Source organism: Mandrillus leucophaeus, unplaced genomic scaffold (assembly GCF_000951045.1).
Source record: "Mandrillus leucophaeus isolate KB7577 unplaced genomic scaffold, Mleu.le_1.0 Scaffold895, whole genome shotgun sequence".
Taxonomy (NCBI): domain Eukaryota; kingdom Metazoa; phylum Chordata; class Mammalia; order Primates; family Cercopithecidae; genus Mandrillus; species Mandrillus leucophaeus.
The window spans coordinates 379673-400245 of NW_012109752.1; the positions used below are offsets into that span (position 1 = coordinate 379673).

Genomic DNA, 20573 nt, shown 5'->3' on the forward strand with positions numbered 1-20573 from the left:
CGGCTAGTTTTTTGTATTTTTTAGTAGAGACGGGGTTTCACCGTGTTAGCCAGGATGGTCTCGATCTCCTGACCTCATGATCCGCCCGTCTCGGCCTCCCAAAGTGCTGGGATTACAGGCTTGAGCCACCGCGCCCGGCCGAAAATAAATAAAAATTTAAAAAGCTACTGAGGGTTATGAGCAGACGACAGACATTATCTGCTTTATAGTTCAGAAAGATCTCTCTGGCTAATATATGTAGAACAGTCTGTTGTGGAGTAGACAGAAGAGGGGGAAAAGGTCCTAAGAAGCTCACTTAACAGGTTATTGCAATAATCCAGGCAAAAAGACAATAGTAGAGTGAATAAAGTAATCAGAAGAAGTGATAGTATTCTAGATAAATTATCAAGGATGAGCTGGCAGACTTTGCTGGTGGATGTGGAGTGTGAGGGGAAAAAGAGTCAGGAATGACTATAAGATTTTTGGCCTCTGCCACTAGAAAAACAGAGCTGCCATTTACCAAGATGAGGAAGACTGCAGGAAGAACAGGTTTGAACATGTTAAGTTTGACAAGAGTAGATGATATCTGGGTGGAGATGTTGAGTAGGTGGTAAAATACACAAGTCAAGACACTGATCTTGACCCTGACTTCTTCCCTCTCACTAACAGATATACAGAGAAGACATTTTAACCTTTGATTGTGATACACAAACAACTGCTGATGTTCTGTGGTACCCAGATCAAGAGACAAAAACACTACACACCTCTGATCCATTGTGTTGTGTAAGTGTACTGTATGAGGGTCCTTTGTTATCATGACCTTTCATGTGACTTTTGAGACTGTATTGAGTGCTGAATGTTTTCTCACAGCCATTACTGGGGCAGAAGAAGGGTCTTTCACCTGCAAGAATAACAAAGTCGTGTTAATTTACCATAAAGTCAGTTCACTGGATGAAGAAATCTACCTTTCCCTAACAGAGGTAAGTATTTTTAAGAAACTTTGGCTAACAGTTGTTAAAAGTTGAATAAATTACACATTAATCATCTCAGTCCTAAAACTCAATGCAGAGCAAAGCACTGGGAATGACTGCTGCTGGGAAGTTTAAAGAGAAGATTTGTTTCTCACAGATTGTTTTTTTTAGAGTGTCTCTGTATTGGTTTCATTTCTTAAGGTTGAACACCTGAGGTCCGCCTCTGACAGAAACCCAAACATTCTAGGTAAGGCTGAGCTAATTAGGCTCACCTGAATATATACAGACTCTATGTCTCTGTATATCCACCTAGCTCTACAGGTCTCAATGGAAAACTGATAGTTACAGGCTTGATGAATGTTAAAATAAAAAATAAAAATTGGCCTAAACTCACCAGTATGTGTACGAACGTGAGTTTTAAGGTGGTGACTTGCTGCAAATGCTTTTCCACAGCCATCGTGATCGCACCTAAATTTGATAAACAAAGAGAAACAGGAGTCATTAGCTAATAGACCTTTACCCTGAACATCATTTTTTTTTTTTTTTTTGAAACCAAGTCTTGCTCTGTCCCCCAGGCTGGAGTGCAGTGGCACAATCTCGGCTCCCCGCAAGCTCTGCCTCCTGGGTTCACACCATTCTCCTGACTCAGCCTCCCGAGTAGCTGGGACTACAGGCACCCAACCACCACGCCTGGCTAATTTTTTTGTATTTTTAGCAGAGACAAGGTTTCACCGTGTTAGCCAGGATGGTCTCGATCTCCTGACCTTGTGATCTGCCCACCTTGGCCTCCCAAAGTGCTGGGATTACAGGCGTGAGCCAACGCGCCTGGCCTCTGAACATCTCTTATAAATACAAACTAAAACAAATATTCAGAACACTATGATCAGATCAATGACACTGGTTTTAGAGAATGGGAATGATGAGGGGTCCTTGAAAAAGTAAGGTGGCATATCTGGGATCAGAGGGAACCGAGAGCCCAGGATAAGTATTTCTTGCCCTACAGGTAAGGCCTATGTTGAGAGCCCTGACAACAAAAGTCTTTTGATGAATTACTTAAAAGACCTCTATTGACAGTGACAGTCCATATGAAAAATCTGCCAGTGGAACATTAGGAATATCAAGAGTGAGCAAAGTGGCTCTCAAATATGCACATGGCTTGAAATATAAGAACAAAATCAATCAGAAGACAGGCTCAAGTAACTTATCTATAATCTTGTGTGTCAAGATCTACTTCATTCTCTTTTAGTCTTGATAACCAAAGCTAAAAGGAATCTTTCCCTCCTCAGAACTCCTAAGGCATTTCTTTACATTTCTTTTATGGCACCTCTCATTTCCAATCTTATTTTCTCTGTAGATACATCTGGTATCTGCTTTCCTAGAGTGTAAACTACTTGAGTACAGGATCCACGCAGCTCTTTCTGTAGCTCCTGCACATAGCAGACAGTCCTTAATTACTTATATGAATGAATGCATTTTCTTATAAACCAAAATATTTTATTTCTTTAAATAGAAAGCTTCTCTACAGCATTTTCATTTTTAATTACATATAATCATCTTCATGTCTAAAGTCTCACTGAATATTCAAGAAAAATGCAGTTTTAATCATCACAAAGAGAAATGCATGTGACTGGATAGCAATCAGAGTCCTCTCAGCAGCCTACGGGGTGGAGATGGGGAGGGAATAATCTAAGTTTCACAGCATCCATCTGTAGAGTAACCAATTACAATCTAACTACTCTTGCCCTTAAAGGGATCATGACTCAGGAATACATTTGTAACTTAAAAATACAAGTCCTTTTTTTTTCTGAGACATGATCTCTCTCTGTTGCCCAGGCTGGAGTGTAGTGGCATAACCACAGCTGACTACAGCCTTGGCCTCCCTGGCTCAAGCGATCCTCCCACCTCAGCCTCCTAAATAGCTGGGACCACAGGCATGCGCCACCACTCCCAACTAATTTTAAAATTTTTTGTAGAGTTGGGATCTTACTGTGTTGCCCAAGCTGGTCTCAAACTCCTGGGCTCAAGTGATCCTCCCATCTCAGTCTCTCAAAGTGCTGGGATTACAGACATAAGCCACCACGCCCAGCTCACAATTACATTTGATTGGCATCTAAGAGTTGACTGTCCCTAAGACTTTTTGTTTCTAAGTACTCTGATAAAATGAGTGGTTTAAGAAGGAACAGGTAGCATATTTAATGCCTTGAATATAACTGTGATATCCCCTGACAAAATTCAAATACATTATTATTTTTATTTATTTATGTTTTTTTGAGAGAGTCTCACTCTGTCATCCAGGCTGGAGTGCAATGGCACAATCTCGGTTCACCAGATTGCGGTGGGGAACCTCCGCCTCTCTGGTTCTAGCAATTCTCCTGCCTCAGCCTCCAGAATAGCTGGGACTATAGGCACGTGCCACCACACCTGGCTGATTTTTGTAGTTTTAGTACAGATGGGGTCTCCCCATGTTGGCCAGGCTGGTCTTAAACTCCTAACCTCAAGTGATCCACCTGCCTCGGCCTCCCAAAGTGCTGGAATTACAGGCGTGAGCCGCCATGCCCAGCCTCAAAGACATTGTTTATGGGCAGTTTTCAGCAATACATCTATCTATATTACATTTAGGGGAAATCCTTACAAACTGATTATCTCATTTAAAATGTCATATAATCATCCCAAAGCTGAGTTTGAACACCTATTAAATGCCCAGAATCATGTTATATACTATGAGCAGAGAAAAAAGTAGATAACCAAAGTCCCTCCTTCAAGTTTATAGTACGTGTATCTATTTGATATACATATGTTGACATATATGAATAAAAATGGATGCTCCTATATGTTTGTGTATACACACGAGATATTATTACAAAGCAATAACTTGAACAAGTAACAACTGCATCACTAAGCTAAGCATCCCTACCTCTCATTTCCTCTCTTGTCTCCTCATCCCCTCCCCTCCTTGATTCTTAGGTATCCCTCCTCTGGGCTCAAAGCACTTTGGCCATTTGCAGCCTCAGACATTATCCACAAATTTTGTGGGTTTTTTGTCACCAGACAAAGGTTCTTAAGAAGAAGGCCTGCTTCTGAGTAATTCTCTAGCACTAACAAAAGTACCTACCACATAAGTGAGTTTCAACAAATGCTTCTTGGAAATAAATGGAAACAATGAGGCAGAAAGGCCATCATCCACAGAGTAAGGATGTTCTTGGACTCCACCAGCACCCCTCTAATCTGCAGTGGTTGGTTACAGCTATCCTGGGGTGAGTTAACGCTGCCAAAGAAAGAGCTAGTAAAGGGAGTTTTCTTTCTCTTTTGAAAAATTTCAAAGTGTATCAAGACCCCCAGCTGAAACCCGGTCAGTGACAAATAGCAAACAGTAAGACCTACCGAAATGGCTTTTCCCCTGTATGGGTTCGAATGTGCTTCCTCAGATCACTGAGTGTGGTGAAGTATTTGCTGCAGCCTTCAGATTCACAGTTAAACGTTTTCCCTGTGTGAAGCCTCTGATGTGCTTTCAGCCTGCAAAATATTCCAGAGAAATTCCCTTTGTCATAAAATTCTTTTTTTTTTTGAGATGGAGTTTCGCTCGTGTCGCCCAAGCTGGAGTGCAATGGCACAGTCTCAGCTCACTGCAACCTCCTCCTCCTGGGTTCAAGCGATTCTCCTGCCTCAGCCTCCCAAGTAGATGGGATTATAGGAGCCCACCACCACGCCTGGCTAATATTTGTATTTTTAGTACAGATGGGTTTCACAGTGTTGGCCAGGCTGGTCTCGAACTCCTGACCTCAGGTGATCCACCTGCCTCGGGCCTCCCAAAGTGCTGGGATAACAGGCGTGAGCCACTGTGCCCGGCCTCCCTTTGTCATAAAGTTCTACAGAGCCTCCCTATGCCAGTTTAATGTGCTTCAGGATCAAGTGTGTAAGAATTCTATACCCATATTAGTATCCAGCATATTTTGCCCCAAAAGAAATGCAGAGAATAGCATAGTGATATGAGTGTGACTCTGGAGACTGACTTCCTGGGATTCAAATTCTGACCCCACATCCTGCTTGGATGGGGAAACCTGAGCTAGTTATAGAACCCCTCTGTGCTTCCACTTACTTATCAGCTGCTATGGGGACTAGCACTTAGAATCATGCCTAGCACACAGTGAGTACTTTTTAAGTGTTAGCTATTGTTATTTCTATTAGTTTATACTCAATACTGAAGACTATTAAGTCTCCTGATACAAACATGAAAAAGAGAATTGGCTTTTCATGTTTGTATGAAATGGCCCACTGAATGGGCCACTCCCCATTTCTCAGGATAGAAAAGTCCTTCAAGCTGAGGTAGGACAGAAGCCTTAGTACAAAGATCCTGAGCCATAGGGAGATAGTACTCTATGCCAAGCACTGAAATGCCCAGGCCAGAATGCTGCTCCATGAGATGCAAATCTAAATACAAACGTACTGTCGCTTCTAACCAGCCCAAGATACGTTCATCTTTAAGTAACAAGTTTCTAAGGCTGGGAGCCGTGGCTCACACCTGTAATCCCAGCACTTTGGGAAGCCAAGGCGGGTGGATCACGAGGTCAGGAGATCGAGACCATCCTGACTAACATGGTGAAACCCTGGCTCTACTAAAAATACAAAAAATTAGCCGGGCTTGGTAGTGGGCGCCTATAGTCCCAGCTACTCGGGAGGCTGAGGCAGGAGAATGGCATGAACCTGGGAGGCGGAGTTTGCAGTAAGCTGAGATTGCACCACTGCACTCCAGCCTGGGCGACAAAACGAGACTCCATCTCAAAAAAAAAAAAGAGTAACAAGTTTCTCTAATGCATTTTTTAAATTTTTTCTTTCATTTTCTGAGATCTGGCAGAAAGGAATTTTACATAGTTGAACACAGCTGCGGTCTTTTAAAGCCCTGAAAGTGAATAACTCTCCCCTGCAAGGAGAAAGAGCCCTGCAGTCACAACAAGGTCAAGGTCAGAGGCTGGCAGAACAACGGAGATGAGGCTGACCTGTACAGTGTGTTGAATGCCTTCTCACAGCCCTGCACGTCGCACTCAAATGGCTTTTCCTTCGTGTGCACTCGCACGTGGATCCTGAGGCTGTAAGAGGTAAGGAAGGCTTTGCCACAGCCCTCCTGATTACAGACAAAGGTGTACTCTCCTCGGTGAGTCTTCTGGTGGGTTCGCAGGTTGCCTGCTGTGCTGTAGGTGCGGGGACAGCCCTCAAAGGTACACTGGTACCGCTTTACCTGGCAGACAGAAGACACCTCATCAACAGGACAAAAGCGCTGCACAGGGCTTAACTTTCCGACCCAGAGCTCAGCTCCCAAGAGACGTTGTAGACAATACAAATGGGTTTTCATCATAAACACAGAAAACAGCCTCTAGCAGCAAAGTGGAAAAACCTTATTGTTGATCAAATCATACCTGGACAACACATAATGATTTATGGGGAAGAAATAAGTCTATATGTATATGAATATTCTAAATGAATATAAGAGTGTTTTCAAACTCTATATACATCTATGCACTAAAAGTACACTATACTGTTACAGCTACCTGTATTCAAATAAGATCTTAACTTATTTTAAGGCTTGACTAAACACCCTGACCTCCAGAACTACAACTTGATAGACCAATATTAAATTGAGTTTAAAACATCTTGAAATTTACATACTTAACCATCAAACATATTTCCCTAGATCATTTCCACTGCATATTTTCAAGCCTACAAAATGACAACATATTGCAAATTTCTTGGAAGATTTGGTGATGTGATAATTCTTAAACTGCCAATCTCTTGTTTCCTTTCACCATCAAACTTCTTGAAAGGCGAGTCAATTATTCACCTCATGGTAGAAGGTTAAGAAAAAAAAAAAAGCTGCTTCTCTGACAAATACCGAACGGCAGATGACTCTAGTGCAGTGGAGGGCCTGGAATGGGAGGCCCAGCAGCTTCACCAGAGACTTTGGCAGGGATATTGGGGCCAGGGTCATGGCTGTGGTTGGCCAGGAGCCAGGGCTGAGGCCATGGAGCTCTCAGAGGCAAGGCTGAGAACAAGGAGTGGATGCACATCACCAAGCTGGGCTGCCTGGTCCAGGACACAAAGATCATGTCCCTGGAGAAGATCTAGCTCTTCTCCCTGCCCATCAAGGAGTCTGAGATCATTGACTTTTCGCTGGGGTCACCTCTCAAGGATGAGGTTTTGAAGACTACACCTCTGCAAAAGCAGACCTGCACTGGCCAGTACACCAGGTTCAAGGCCATCGGGGACTACAGTGGCCACATCAGTCTGGATGTTCAGTGCTCCAAGGAGGTTGCCAATGCTATCCAAGGGGCCATGATCCTGGTCAAGCTCTCCACTGTTCCTGTTTGGAGAGGCCACTGGGGGAACAAGATCAGCAAGCCCCATGCTGTCCCTTGCAAGGTGACAGGCTGCTGTGGCTCTGTGCTGGTATACCTTATCCCGCCCCCACCCCACCTGAGGCACTGGCATCATCTTGGCCCCTGTGCCCAGGAAACTGCTGCTGATGGCTGGTATTGACAACTGCTACACCTCCGCCAGGGGCTGCACTGCTACCCTGGACAACTTCACCAAAGCCACCCTTTAGGCCACCTCTAAGACCTATAGCTACCTGACCCCGATCTCTGGAAAAAGACTGTATTTACCAAGTCTCCCTATCAGAAATTCACTGACCACCTCATCAAGACCCACACCACAGTCTCTGTGCAGAGGACCCAGGCTCCAACTGTGGTTATAACACAGGGATTTTACACAAGAAAAATAAAGTGAATTGAGAAGGAGGAGGAGAAGGAGAAGGAGAGGAAGAGGGAGAGGAAGAGGAAGAGGAAGAGGAAGTAGTCAGGGTGTGGTGGCTCATGCTTGTAATCCCATCACTTTAAGAGGCCAAGGCAGGAAGATCACTTGAGGCCAGGATTTCGAGACAACCTGGGCAACACAGCAAGACCCTGTCTCTACTAAAAACAAAGAAAACCACAAAATCAGCTGAGCATGGTGACATGCGCCTACAGTCCCAGCTATTTGGGAAGCTGAGGTAAGATTGCTTGAGCCCAGGAGTTCAAGGTTACAGTGAGCTATGATTGCTACTGCACTCCAGCCTGGTGGACAGAACCAGACCTGACCTCAAAAAAGAAAAAAAAAGAGGGAAGAAAAAGTAGATAAACAATAATAAAAATAAAAGTATTAATAAAGAAAATCCCAGCCTGGGCAGCATGGCAAAACCTCATCTCTACAAAAAACACAAAAGTTAGCCAGGCGTGGTGGCATACGCCTACAGTCCCAGCACTTAGGAGGCTGAGGTGGGAAGATCACTTGAGCCTGGGAGGCTGAGGCTGCAGTGAGCTGTGATCACACCACTGGACTCCAGCCTAGGTGACAGAAAAAATAATAATAACATTTTGGGCTGATTTAGAAAAGAAAGAAATAAAAGAAAAAAATTTTTTTAAATTAAAAAATGGCAGTTGACATGTGTGCCTCCATTTCCATTAATGCCCACGTATTTCTTAACCAGTTGGCAAGATGGCTTCACTGTATGAAATTATTCTCTTAACTTCCCGTTGGTCAAATTCTTTCGTCCTTCCCTATTTTCCTTGACTATTCGCAAACATATCTCATTGATCATGTCCTCAATGTCTGAAAACTTGTCCTTCACAACATAGTAATGCCTTGGGGCACTCTTTAACTCCTTCTCTGAGACACTTCTTTCCCTTTACCTCTAAGCGTAGGTGTAGCGATTCCAAATTTTGTCTCTCATCTCCCAAACATTCCTCATATCTATACTGATGCAGTAGAAGCACTAGACTTGGCAGCAGAAGACTGAATTCTGGCACTTTTGTTCAACATATATATATGTGTGTGTGTATATATAGGTATGTATATGTATATATATGTGTGTGTGTGTGTGTGTGTGTATATTTTTTATTTTTTGAGACAGAGCAATGAAGAATGATGTTACCGGAGCTAAAGGAAAAAGGGTCTCAAGGAAACATGATCAACATGTTAAATGTCAGAGAAAATAAGGAAGGTAAAGACTGGGGAAGTGACTGGATCCAGCTGCTAGGAATTCACTAATGACTTAGCAAGACTAGTTTCAGCAGACTACTGGGATCAGGGTCCAGATGCAGGTGACTGAATGAAAGGTAAAGTGGAGGTAGAGGCTAGAGATGAAGTACAGCAGCACAAGTGAACTCCTGAGTTGATAAAGTTTTTTTGTTTTTGTTTTTAAGAGACAGGGTCTTTGTTGCCCAGGCTGGAGTGCAGTGGTGTATTCATAGCTCACCGTAACTTTAAACTCCTGGGCTCAAGTGACCCTCCCTCCTCATCCTCCATAGTAGCTGGGACTACAGGCACATGCCACCACACCCAGATAATTTTTAAATGTTTTGCTGTGTTGCCCAGGTTGGTCTGGAACTCCTGGCCCCAAGCAATCCTCCTGCCTCAGCATTCCAAAGCGATGGGACTACAGGCTTGAGCCACCACACCTGGCCTGTTTTTTTTTTTTTAAAGTAAGTCAGTTCTTGAACATATTTGGGGGCAGAAAAGTCCTGGAAGAAGAAATTGAGGATTTAAGGAGGAAAATGAAGAAGAGAAACATTCAAAAGCTCGGGAGGAGGGGAAAGTCTCAGGTAGGAGAGGGACATTTCGTTTCAGAGAAGAGATCTGAGATAAGGATGAGTGTGACTCAAGGATGGACAAAGTTTTCTGTAAAGGGCTAAACAAAAAATAGTTTAGGCTTTGTGGGCCTTATGGTCTGTGTCACTAGTCACCTCTGCATGTTAAAGTAGCAACAGACAATACATAAATGAAACAGCAAGGCTCTGTTTCAAAAACGTTATTTATGGACACTAAAATTTGAATTTCATATATCATGATATACTCTTTTGATTTTAAAAAAATCATTTAAAAATGTAAAAACCATTCTTAGGCTTAAGGGCTGTGCAAAAACAAGTAACCGGATGGATCTGGCCTGTGGGCCACAGTTTGCTAACCTCTGAAACCTGTGGGAGTAGGGTAGTAGGGAGGGCCCCTACTCCTCCTGTCTCCCTTCCCACCCCTCCCCCACCTGTCCAACCCCCATCTGATCTTGTACAAGTCTTTAGGTTCCTTAGTCAAGTGCTCTCACCTGTTCATTGGGTTCTCTTTCCACTGCCACACAGGAGAAGCTCCATAAATATTTGTTAAACTGAATTCCTTCTTGAACCACTAATCCAGGTATTCTTCTCATGTCTCAGGACCTAGCTTTGCAGTCATTTGTTGCCAGATTAAGTCTAAAACAGTTTTCTACATATTTCATCTCTGCTCAAATGATAAAAGTCCCAATTCCTTTGCCTAACATTCAAAGATCTTTCCAGGGCTTCTTCTGTCTTCTATCACATTACTTGGTAAGCAGCCAAACAGAAGACTCTGTCTAGGCCTATAAGCAACAGTACACTTTTACCCATTTGCAAGACTGATTCCTACTTCCCTGACTTTGTTCTCTCCTTCTCTACTGGAAATGCCTAGATCCTTTCTTCTCTGCTTTTCTGAGTCCTTCTCTTCCTTTAACGCAAGCCTCAGGAACTCCAAGCTCCTGCACAATCACTCCACGTCTACATGACAGTACCCTTCTCTGAATGCCAGTAATATTTACTATACCACTCATCTGACACTTAGTTTATACTGTTCATTATCGTCTTATGCATATATTCTGACTTCCCATCAAGACTAAAAACCTCTTTAGTGCTGCCAGATAGAGAATTGAAAATGATCACTCACCACTAAGGAGAACTGGGACTGTGGATGCTGGGATAAAGGAGTCTGCATGTCTCAACCATAAAGCTTACAACAATGCTGAATGATAAGAGCAGAATTTCACTCTTAAGATGCTACAGCTGTTGATACCTTTATACGTAACTGCAACAAATAATTAACTACTCCCTCCTGTCTCCCTGCCCCGCCAAACTCTGCTCCCATCCAGGTTTTTTCACTTGCACAATTCAGGCTTCCACTAAATGACCCTTCCTCTAGAAACTCTTCCTGATTGACCCTTACTTCTATCCCAAACTAGAATAGGTATCCTAATTATAGGTTTTCGGGGCTTTCTGTAAAGCACATGATACAATTAAGATGCCATAATTACACGATTAAACCATTTACATCATTATGTTTCATGGTAGGCACAACAGTATCTGAAAAACAACAGGCACTAAATAAATATTTGTCCAATTAAATGAATGAATAGCTACTTCCCGGCTGGACTGTAAGCTCCATGAGAGCAGGGACCATGTTTATCCTGTTCACTGACACAACTTCCAGGACCAGCCTTGTGGAGAAGTGGTGCTTGATTTACATTTTTTGAATGAATGAACAAATGAACAAAACCAGTGGGACTGAAAAGGTAGTGACAAGGACAACAAGTGACATGTGACAAAGGAACAGTTTCAAGGAGAATGGTCAAGTAGGTCAAATGTAGCAGAGATGATTGATAAAATACCTCTTGGATTTAGCTGACTCACAAAGTCATAATTGCTTCAGCACAACTAGCTTCACTGGAGTGGTAGGAACAGAAGTGAGAATGTAAGACAATGAATATCAACTACACTTTCCAGAAACTTGGCTGAGGAGAGAGAGAAAGAGAGGGGGAGGGGATAGCAAGTTAGAAAAGGACACAGACTGGGAAAAGTATTTGTTTGATCTTTATTTATTGGTTGATGGACTGATTGACTGAACAGACGGAGTTTCTCCCTGTCACCTAGGCTGAATGCAGTGGCATGAACTCAGCTCACTACAGCCTCAACCTCCTGGGCTCAAGCAGTCTTCCTACTTCAGCCTCTTGAGTAGCTAGGACTACAGGTATGTACCACCATGCCTGGCTAATTTTTGTATTTTTTGTAGAGTACGGGGCCTCACTATGTTAAGCCAGGCTGGTCTGGAACTCCTGGCCTCAAATAAATTTCTCATCTCAGCCTCCCAAAGTGTTGGAATTACAGGCATGAGCCACCACACCCGACCTGAAAATATTTGTATTTAAAAGTGGGGGAGACAGTTCACTGTCAAAGCAAATGCCTGCTCCCCCCATAAAATGCTGAATAAACGGGTAATCTCTCGCCTCATTTGGAGGAAGAAGAAGAAGTCACTATTCTGTCTTTCAGAATCATTTTAAAATAGCACAAAATTTCACAAAAAGGGAAAACTAAACCTCCTCAAACTGGATCAGAGCAGGAAGTTGCAAAAAACGTGTAGGTTTTCATGGTTACATACAGGAGGTATTGCAACATTTGGAACATTTCAGTACAACTAAGGTTTATCATTCATACATCCTAAAAATTATGTTCCAGAAATTATACTGTCCTGGGTGGTAGGAATACAAAAAAAAAAAAAATTGTCCCTGCTCTCAAAGAGCTCAAAGTCAAATGAATCGAACAAGAACAATATGGTTTGAGAAGTTGTACTAACAGATATTCAGCATACTATGGGAATATATCAAAGAAACGTCTAACTTAGACTTCAATGACCTTAGAAAGGCTTCTTGAAAGTGGTGATCCCCAACCTGAATTTAAAGACATGAGCAGCTGGATGACAGAGTGAGTCCCCATTTAAAAAAAAAAAAAAAAAGGAATGAGAGTATCTATAATATGAACATAATGTTACCAAAGATTCCATTTAAAAAAAAAAAAAGTGTTCCTCCAAAAGAGTTTCAGGCTCTAAGCATAACTTTAATCTTCCCGAGTGGCCTCAAACAGCTGTCGATTACTCGGTTAGGGAACATGGAAGGAGCACAGGTTAGGTTCACTGAGGACAGCGTCTCATGCTAGTAATGGGCACAAAGTAGGAGCTTTCAGAGAATTGATGCTGATTTACAAAGTGTTCTGAGCAGTTCTAGAATACAGAAATATTTAACAAAGATGACTGCCTTGTTAAGGTAACAGAATCAGAGAAGAAAGGTGAATGGGATGAGCAAAAGTGAGAAAATTAAACACTGCGACCCCAGAAGGCAAAAGCTTTAAAAAATTAGAAAAAGAAAAAAGTCAACACCTATGGAAAGAAAGAAAAAAAAAGAAAGAAAAAAGAAAAAAAGGCTGGGTTTGTCCTAGAGGAAAAGAAAGTGAAAGTGAGAAGTAGATTTTACACACATTTACAGCCCCCTATTCCACAAGAGAGTTCCTGCTTCTGGGCACCTAGCACGTGAACATTCTCATAAATAAATGACTGGCCTGCCGGGCGCGGTGGCTCACGCCTGTAATCCCAGCACTCTAGGAGGCCGAGGCGGGCGGATCACGAGGTCAGGAGATTGAGACCGTCCTGGCTAACATGGTGAAACCTGGTCTCTACTAAAAATACAAAAAATTGTTCCAGGCTATGCCTGTAGTCCCAGGTACTTGGGAGCCTGAGGCAGGAGAATGGCCTGAACCCGGGAGGCGGAGCTTGTAGCAAGCCGAGATCGCGCCACTGCACTCCAGCCTGGGCAACAGAGCGAGACTCCATCTCAAAAAAATTTAAAAAATTAAAAAAAATTAAAAAATAAATGACTGGCCAGGCTGTTATGGCTGTAGAAACTGCCTTTTCCTCCCTATCACTAGGGACTTCCCTTCCCTCTCCCTGTGTCCGACTCCATTCCCCACACTGGCACTGATATAATTTCTTCTCCATAACGGACAAACAAAAAGCTCAGAAATATAAGAACCCTGAAGACCTCATTTCGACAGGCCTCCCATCCCCCACTATGAGAGCTGACTTCATCCAGCTGCTCCCCACACTTCAAACCTTTACCCTTACAGAACAAATGCTGCTGTCCCTTCATTTCTTAGCCCTTTTCACAGCCAACAGGTCTCAATACCTGATTCTTATATCTTTGCAAAAGTGGTGTGTGATGGTAGAAAGCATAGGCTTCGGCATCAGAAAGTCCTCAGTTCAAATCTGTTCTACCATTTGCTAGTTGTGTGTTTCTAAGCCTCAGTTTGTCATCTGTAAAATGGGGGCTAATAGCATCTATGTTATAGGATTGTTATGAAAATTAAATACAAAACTATATTAAAGCCCGTAACATAGTGATTGGTACATAGCAGTTACTCAGCAGCCAGCCATCTCCCTCTCTCCATCACCGTTGCGAGCAAAATAGGAGTCCTCATTCTTTGATAGCCATTTGCTCTGCCTGGTGCCCCAAATGCCCATCATGGAAATAATTTCAGTGGCCTGATACTAAGTCAAAGGAAGCCAAGTATAAGAGAGAGGAGTGGCAAGAGCTGGTATCCACAGAATGCCTGCAGGCGACTACAAACAGATTCTCATTTTAAAACACTGTTGTATGGGCCAGTGAGGTGGCTCGTGCCTGTAAGTGCTCACCTAGCACTTTGGGAGGCTGAGGTGGGAGGATTGCTTGAGCCCAGAAGTTGGAGACCAGCATGGGCAACATCCCAAGACCTCGACTCTCCAAAAAAATAAGAAATTAGACAGGTGTGGTGGCTGAGGTGGGAGGATCGCTTGAGCTGATGAGATCAAGGCTGCAGTGAGCTGTAATCACTCCACTGCACTCAGCCTGGGTGACAGAGTGAGACCCTGTCTCAAAAAAATTAAATGAATAAAACACAGTTATAAATGGTGGTTTATGTTCCACGGTGGCATTAATACAACAGTTCAGCTAATTAGGGGTTACCAAGATTTCTATGGGCTATCCTGCAACCTAATCGCAGTTTATATGTAAGCTCGTCTCAAGGAGAAAACACCTCCCAAAGAGTACCTAACAAAGAACATTTTAACCTCTTGTGAAACTGGACATTACCTCTTTACTTCCTTCAAGAACCATGGGGGTCTATGAAGAAAAGAAAGCAAATGAACATCCACTGAACAACCATGATGCACCAGACACTATGCTAAATGTTTTACACATATTACATATGAATAAATCTCATTTAATCTTCACAAAATGCAATGGGATATTTTTATTTCAATTTTATAAAAAAGGAAACAGAGCAGCTTGCCCAAGGCCACATAGCTAGCAATAACAGAACAAAGCTGGAACCTAGGTTGAAACTATCCCTTTGCACCTCACAGAAGAAACGAATAAGCCTGATTTAAGTAAGAGGGGAAAAAAATAAAATTCAAGTTCTTTTGCCAATGTCATATAATAGTAAAATGTTAGTAGTACTTAAAAGGTACAACCTATGTAAAATGTACATCGAGACCTATAATTCCTATAGCACCAAGTTTGAAACCCAATTGTACACAAAACCACTCTAGTCCCTTTTCCAGGCCAGTGGACTTGAGTGATGGAAATGCTGATTACTAAGGAGAGGTACATAACACACATGCAGACACACTGATAAAATGGCTTCATATGGGGGTAAATGGAAAATGCTTCTTGCTCTGGATTCCTACAGAACCTCACACTTACAAGTTCATCGGAGTTCAGAAGGGAATCTGCAAAGAAATGTAATCACAGTATGCAAAGACTAAAAAGTGGGTAGTTCTCCTCTAGGAGAGTCAACAACATCTTGGTCTGTCTGAGTGGATCATTCTACTGCCTAAGGAATTTATAATAAGGCATGAGATTGGAACTAGGTCTCCCAAAGTAAAGGACATACACTGCAAAAAGGTTTCAAAACACTGGAGTCAGATTTTTCCTGTTATTCTTATATTTAAAATCTGTCACACTAAAAAAAATAACTCTCCTCTTGGAATGCCACTGGCCATACAATTAGTTCATAGTGTGTTGAGGAGCAATACACCAAGCAGCCTAAAAGCATCACTGTAGGCCAGGCGTGGTGGCTCACACCTGTAATCCCAGCACTTTGGGAGGCCAAGGCAGGTGGATCACCTGAGGTCAGGAGTTCGAGACCAGCCTGATCAATATGGTGAAACCCTGTCTCTACTAAAAATACAAAATTTAGCCAGGCCTAGTGGTGCATGCCTGTAATCCTGGCCACTCGGGAGGCTGAGACAGGAGAATCTCTTGAACCCCAGAGGCAGAGGTTGCAGTGAGCCAAGATCATGCCAGCCTCGGCAACAGAGCAAGACTTCATCTACAAAAAAAAAAAAAAAAAAAAAAAAAATCGCTGTAACTGTGCTTCTTGAAAGAAAACCTTTCCTAATCAGTGCACTGGAATACTTTGGTGCATCATGTAGAATAAATTTGGCATATGATTCCTAGGGTTTTTTCATGCTCCTTGGCCAACTACTCTATAGAAAACTGGCAAGGTCAGTTAGCTATGGAGGATATATCACGTCATTAATGTAGTTCAGACAGAGGTAGATGAACAGGTAACCAGACAGTCCTGGCAGGTTCTCTGGAAGGGCACGGATTCAAGAATGGACCGCACAAACCAACTAAAGAAAACACAGTTGCCGGGTGTGGTAGCTCATGCCTTTAATCCCAGCAACTCAGGAGGTTAAGGAGTGAGAATTGGTTGAGGCCAGAAGTTCCAGGTTACAGTGAGCTATGATCATGGCCTAGGCAAACATAGCAAGACCCAGTGTCTTAAAAAAAAAAAAAAAGTAAACAAACAAACAACAGTAAGACACAGCTGCTTAGAGACTTAGAGTAGAAAGTCCTTAAAGGGTCAGACATGGTAGCTCATACCAGTAATGACAATACTTTGGGAGGCCAAGCTGGAAGGACTGCATGAGCCCAGGAGTTCGAGACCAGCCTGGGCAACATAGCAAGACCCCTCTCTACCAAAACAACCAAAAAGTAGCCGGCACAGTAGCACATGTCTGTGGTCCCAGCTACTGTGGAGGCTGAGGTGGCAGGATGGCTTGAGCCTGGGAGGTGAAGGCTGCAGTGAGCCATGACCATGCCACTGTACTCCAGCCTGGCTACAGAATGGAACCCTGTCTCAACCAAAAAAAAAAACAAAAAACTTGTTTTTGGGCAGAATGAAAATATTTTGATTAGAAATCTCACAAGCTGGCCAAGTGCCATGGCTCATGCCTATAATCCCAGCACTTTGGGAGGTTGAGGCAGGAGGACTGCTTGAGCCCAGGAGTTTGAAGTTATAGTGAGCTATAATCCCATCACTGTAATCACTCCAACCTGTGTGACGGTGTGAGACCCTGTCTCAAGAAGGAAAGGAAAGAAGACAGAAAGAGAAAGGAAGGAAGGAAGGGAGGGAGGAAGGGAATGAGAGAAAGACAGAAAAGAAAGAGAGAGAAAGCAAGAAGAAAGAAAGAGAGAGAAAGATAGATCTCAAAGCTACCAAATCAGTAGGGAGACAGTAATGAAATAAAAAGCATGAGAATAAGATACGTGAAATTTGAGTCAGAATGACCAGTGGCTTTGTGGTAGGAAAAGACTATCTGTGGCAAGGTTCTGGTTGGTTTATTTTTTGCATAAGAGAAGCATGAAGAAAAGAAAATGAAGTAATAGGTAAGCCAACTCCACACTATATGAAACAATGAAAAAAACAAGAGTAAACAGGAAATTCAAGCTAAAATGTGACTCAGAAAATAAGCTGCTTGGGAAGCCAAGAAGACCAACTAGTTATCAAATGATTTGATTTCTCAAGAGTAACACCTGTGCATGGAGGGAAAAGAAAAAAACAAAAACCAAGCTGAAAAAAAAATGAAAGGAAAAGGATTAAGGAAGGGCTAAAGGATCATGAAGTCTGTTATCGAGTAGTGATAAACATCAGCCTCTTCAGGCCAATTAAGTGGATTTTAATGCCCAAATAAAATCACTGCCAAAACAAAAGCTAAGCTAAGACAGTGCTTCAGGAAGGCAAGCCTCCTGAATGTCTGGTCATTAAGCAAGACTTTCAAAGACTAAAGCTACTGCTACTTCTCCTTCAAACTCCACCCAACCCCAAACCTACTGATTTCAAGAATACAGCATCTTCCACAAAGGTCTCATGGATAGCATGGAAAAATGTGGGTGGGAGGAAAGTGGAGTGAGCTAAATCCCCAGCAAACTGAACAAAGTGCTCATAATATCCTTCACCCTGTGCTATTCAGTATGATTATCAATGACCTGAAGACATGAATAGCAAACCAGACTTGCAAATAGAATAAACCAATTTGAACAGTACAAAGTGGAAAAGTGACAGCTTTTCACTGATTGCATAATCATTCCTTCTGTACCATCTCCTCCTTTTCTGCCTAGATCAGCATTTCCCAAAATGTGTTCCACAAAACACTGATCCCTGGAAATTGGATCCGAAAAAATGGTTTCTCAAGTTTAAAGCATTTGAAAAATTCTGTTTTCTTCCTTCTTAGTTAGTGGCACATCAAAGGCTCTGAGAAGTCCTAATCAACAAATTTCTGTCTTGGTTTAACTTAATGTTTCCTGACCATTCGCTCATGAAACACTTTCACACAGTAATCATTAACGGAGGATGGCCTAAAGTTTAGGTCCTAAACCATGTCCAAATTACCTATGCTAAATAAAAATGATACAATCCCCGTGAGCTAGCTACTACTGCCTCATCATTCTTCTTCCTCTAACTACCAAACATTTAAAAAAAAAAAAAAAAAAAAAAAGGCCAACTTGACATTTCCTGCCTCCTGTTTCCTCATCACTCACTCACTTCTTCATCACTCATGCTCTGCGGCAAGTCTTCTCATGATATGTGAACAACTGCACAACCAGCAGAACTAATGGCTTCTTTGAGGCTCCTCAGTCCCTCTGCAGGGTCACAGAGGAATATCCTCATTTGTTGACACTCTCTTCCTTCAGCTTTCACAACACTGCAGTCGACCCATCCCATTGACTACTGTGATCTTCTTGGGTTCCTCTTTCTCTTTCCAACCCTGAAGTTCTCTGGCCAACTCTTACTTCTCCCTTAAGGAAACTACCCACAGTTTGAAGGCCCCTTTCTACTACCATTCTAACTCCAAACCATTTCTTTGACCTCAGATACATGTTTCCAATGAGCTTTCCATTTGTTCATCTTACTTTTCTCCAAGGACTATATGTTCAATACACTCCTACCAAACTCATTAATTACCCCACCAAAACTTTTTCCTTTTCCCATCTTTCTTGATTCCTATGAATGGGATCACCATTTGGAGGGTGCAGGGAGCAGAGTTAGCCACTTTCTCCTCAGCATGCACACAGCACTTCGAACAAACCTCTGTTAAAATATCTATCACAACAGACTCTTAACTGCTTAACTCTTCACTTAGATTTGAAGTTCCATCAAAAAGCTGTGCTAAGATACAGCAGAAACTCAACAAATTTGGGAAAATGGATGAATCCTTTCAATCAACATGGTTCAAAATCTTTTTTTTTTTTTTTTTTTTTGAGACAAAGATTCTCACCTTGTTGCCCAGGCTGGAGAGCAGTGGCAGAATCTTGGCTCACTGCACCCTCTGCCCTCTGGGTTCAAGTGATTCTCCTGCCTCAGCCTCCCAAGTAGCTGGGACTACAGGCATGCACCACCACGACCAGATAGTTTTTGTCTTTTTAGTAGAGACAGGGTTTCACCATGTTGGCCAGGCTGGTCTAGAGCTCTAGACCTCAAGTGATCCACTCACCTCAGCCTCTGAAAGTGCTGGGATTACAGGCACAAGTCACTGCGCCCGGCCTATTCAAAACCTTTGAATCATGCCCAACTCATGGCTCATTCATCAAACTCCAATAACATGTACGAAGTTCTCTCATACCTCTACAAAAGCTCTTGATTCTTCTCATGAACAAGGCCACTATCCTTTCTTCAGATTTAAATGAAACCCCAAACATAAACTACAACTGTCTCCTAACTGGGCAAAAAGTCTCCAGTTTTCCTCTGCCTCCAAGCTAACTCTGCTGCCAGACCAGTCTTTCTAAAATGCTACTCTAACCACATTCTCTTTCTAACCACTCTAGCCTTGGCTTAGACACCTCCAATGGTTTCCCACCATTTCTAGAAAAGTTACAGTTCAAAACCCATAGAAGGTTATCACTGCCTTCCATGTTTGGATCTTTGTTATCTCTCCATCCTTATCTCTTTCTACTCCTATGTTCTAGTCTAAGGGTCGACACACTACAGCTAGTGAACCAAATCCACCCCACTGCCTGTTTTTGTAAAGTCTTACCAGAACTTGGTCATGTTCATTCATTTATGTATTGTCTATGGCTGCTTTTGTGCTACAATGGAAGAATGGAGTAGTTCCAACAGAGACCTTTTAGCCTGCAAAGCCCAGAATATTTACTATTTAGCCCTATGCAGAAAAAAGTGTGCTGACTCTGTTGTAACAGGACAACTGGCTACTCCCTGAAAATGGCCTGTTTCCCACCTGCATTCCTTGTTTCATGCTGTTCCTCTCTCTTGGAAAAACCTCCTGCTTTTTTCCTAAATTGTATGTATTCTTTAAGACCAGCTCAAATGCCACTTTTTTCACAAGACTTCCCTGATCCCAGGATTAAGGGTGAGCTTCCCTGTGCTCACAGTGCAATATTGGTACCTCTCCTTCACATTTACCACATTGTGTTTGTTGCTATGATTACTGGTGTAAACAATTTCTGCTTCTATGCTATAAATCTACTACCACAACCATCTGCAGCGTCCACAGAGCATAACAGCATTTTGCTCTCTAAATGTTTGTGGAGTTGAAATGAACCCCCCCACAAGCTCAAATATTGGACTGAAATCAACAAGATAAAATTTCATAGGGAGATATTTTTATTTTTTATTTTTTGAGACAGAGTTTTGTTCTTGGTGCCCAGGC

The 20573-nt window shown here is 42.5% G+C and overlaps 1 protein-coding gene and 1 pseudogene across 1 annotated transcript in view; one reads left to right on the top strand and one right to left on the bottom strand.

Annotated features, from left to right (window-relative positions):
• MTF1 (metal-regulatory transcription factor 1) overlaps positions 1-20573 on the bottom strand; it is a 46961-nt gene that overhangs the window by 20543 nt on the left and 5845 nt on the right. The window contains exons 3-6 of the mRNA XM_011969519.1: positions 5945-6183; positions 4332-4463; positions 1345-1418; positions 744-880 (exon numbers count right to left, since the gene is read on the bottom strand). Coding sequence (XP_011824909.1) covers positions 744-880; positions 1345-1418; positions 4332-4463; positions 5945-6183 — 582 coding nt within the window. The remainder of the gene's footprint in view (positions 1-743; positions 881-1344; positions 1419-4331; positions 4464-5944; positions 6184-20573) is intronic.
• LOC105531573 lies at positions 6925-7727 on the top strand (annotated as a pseudogene).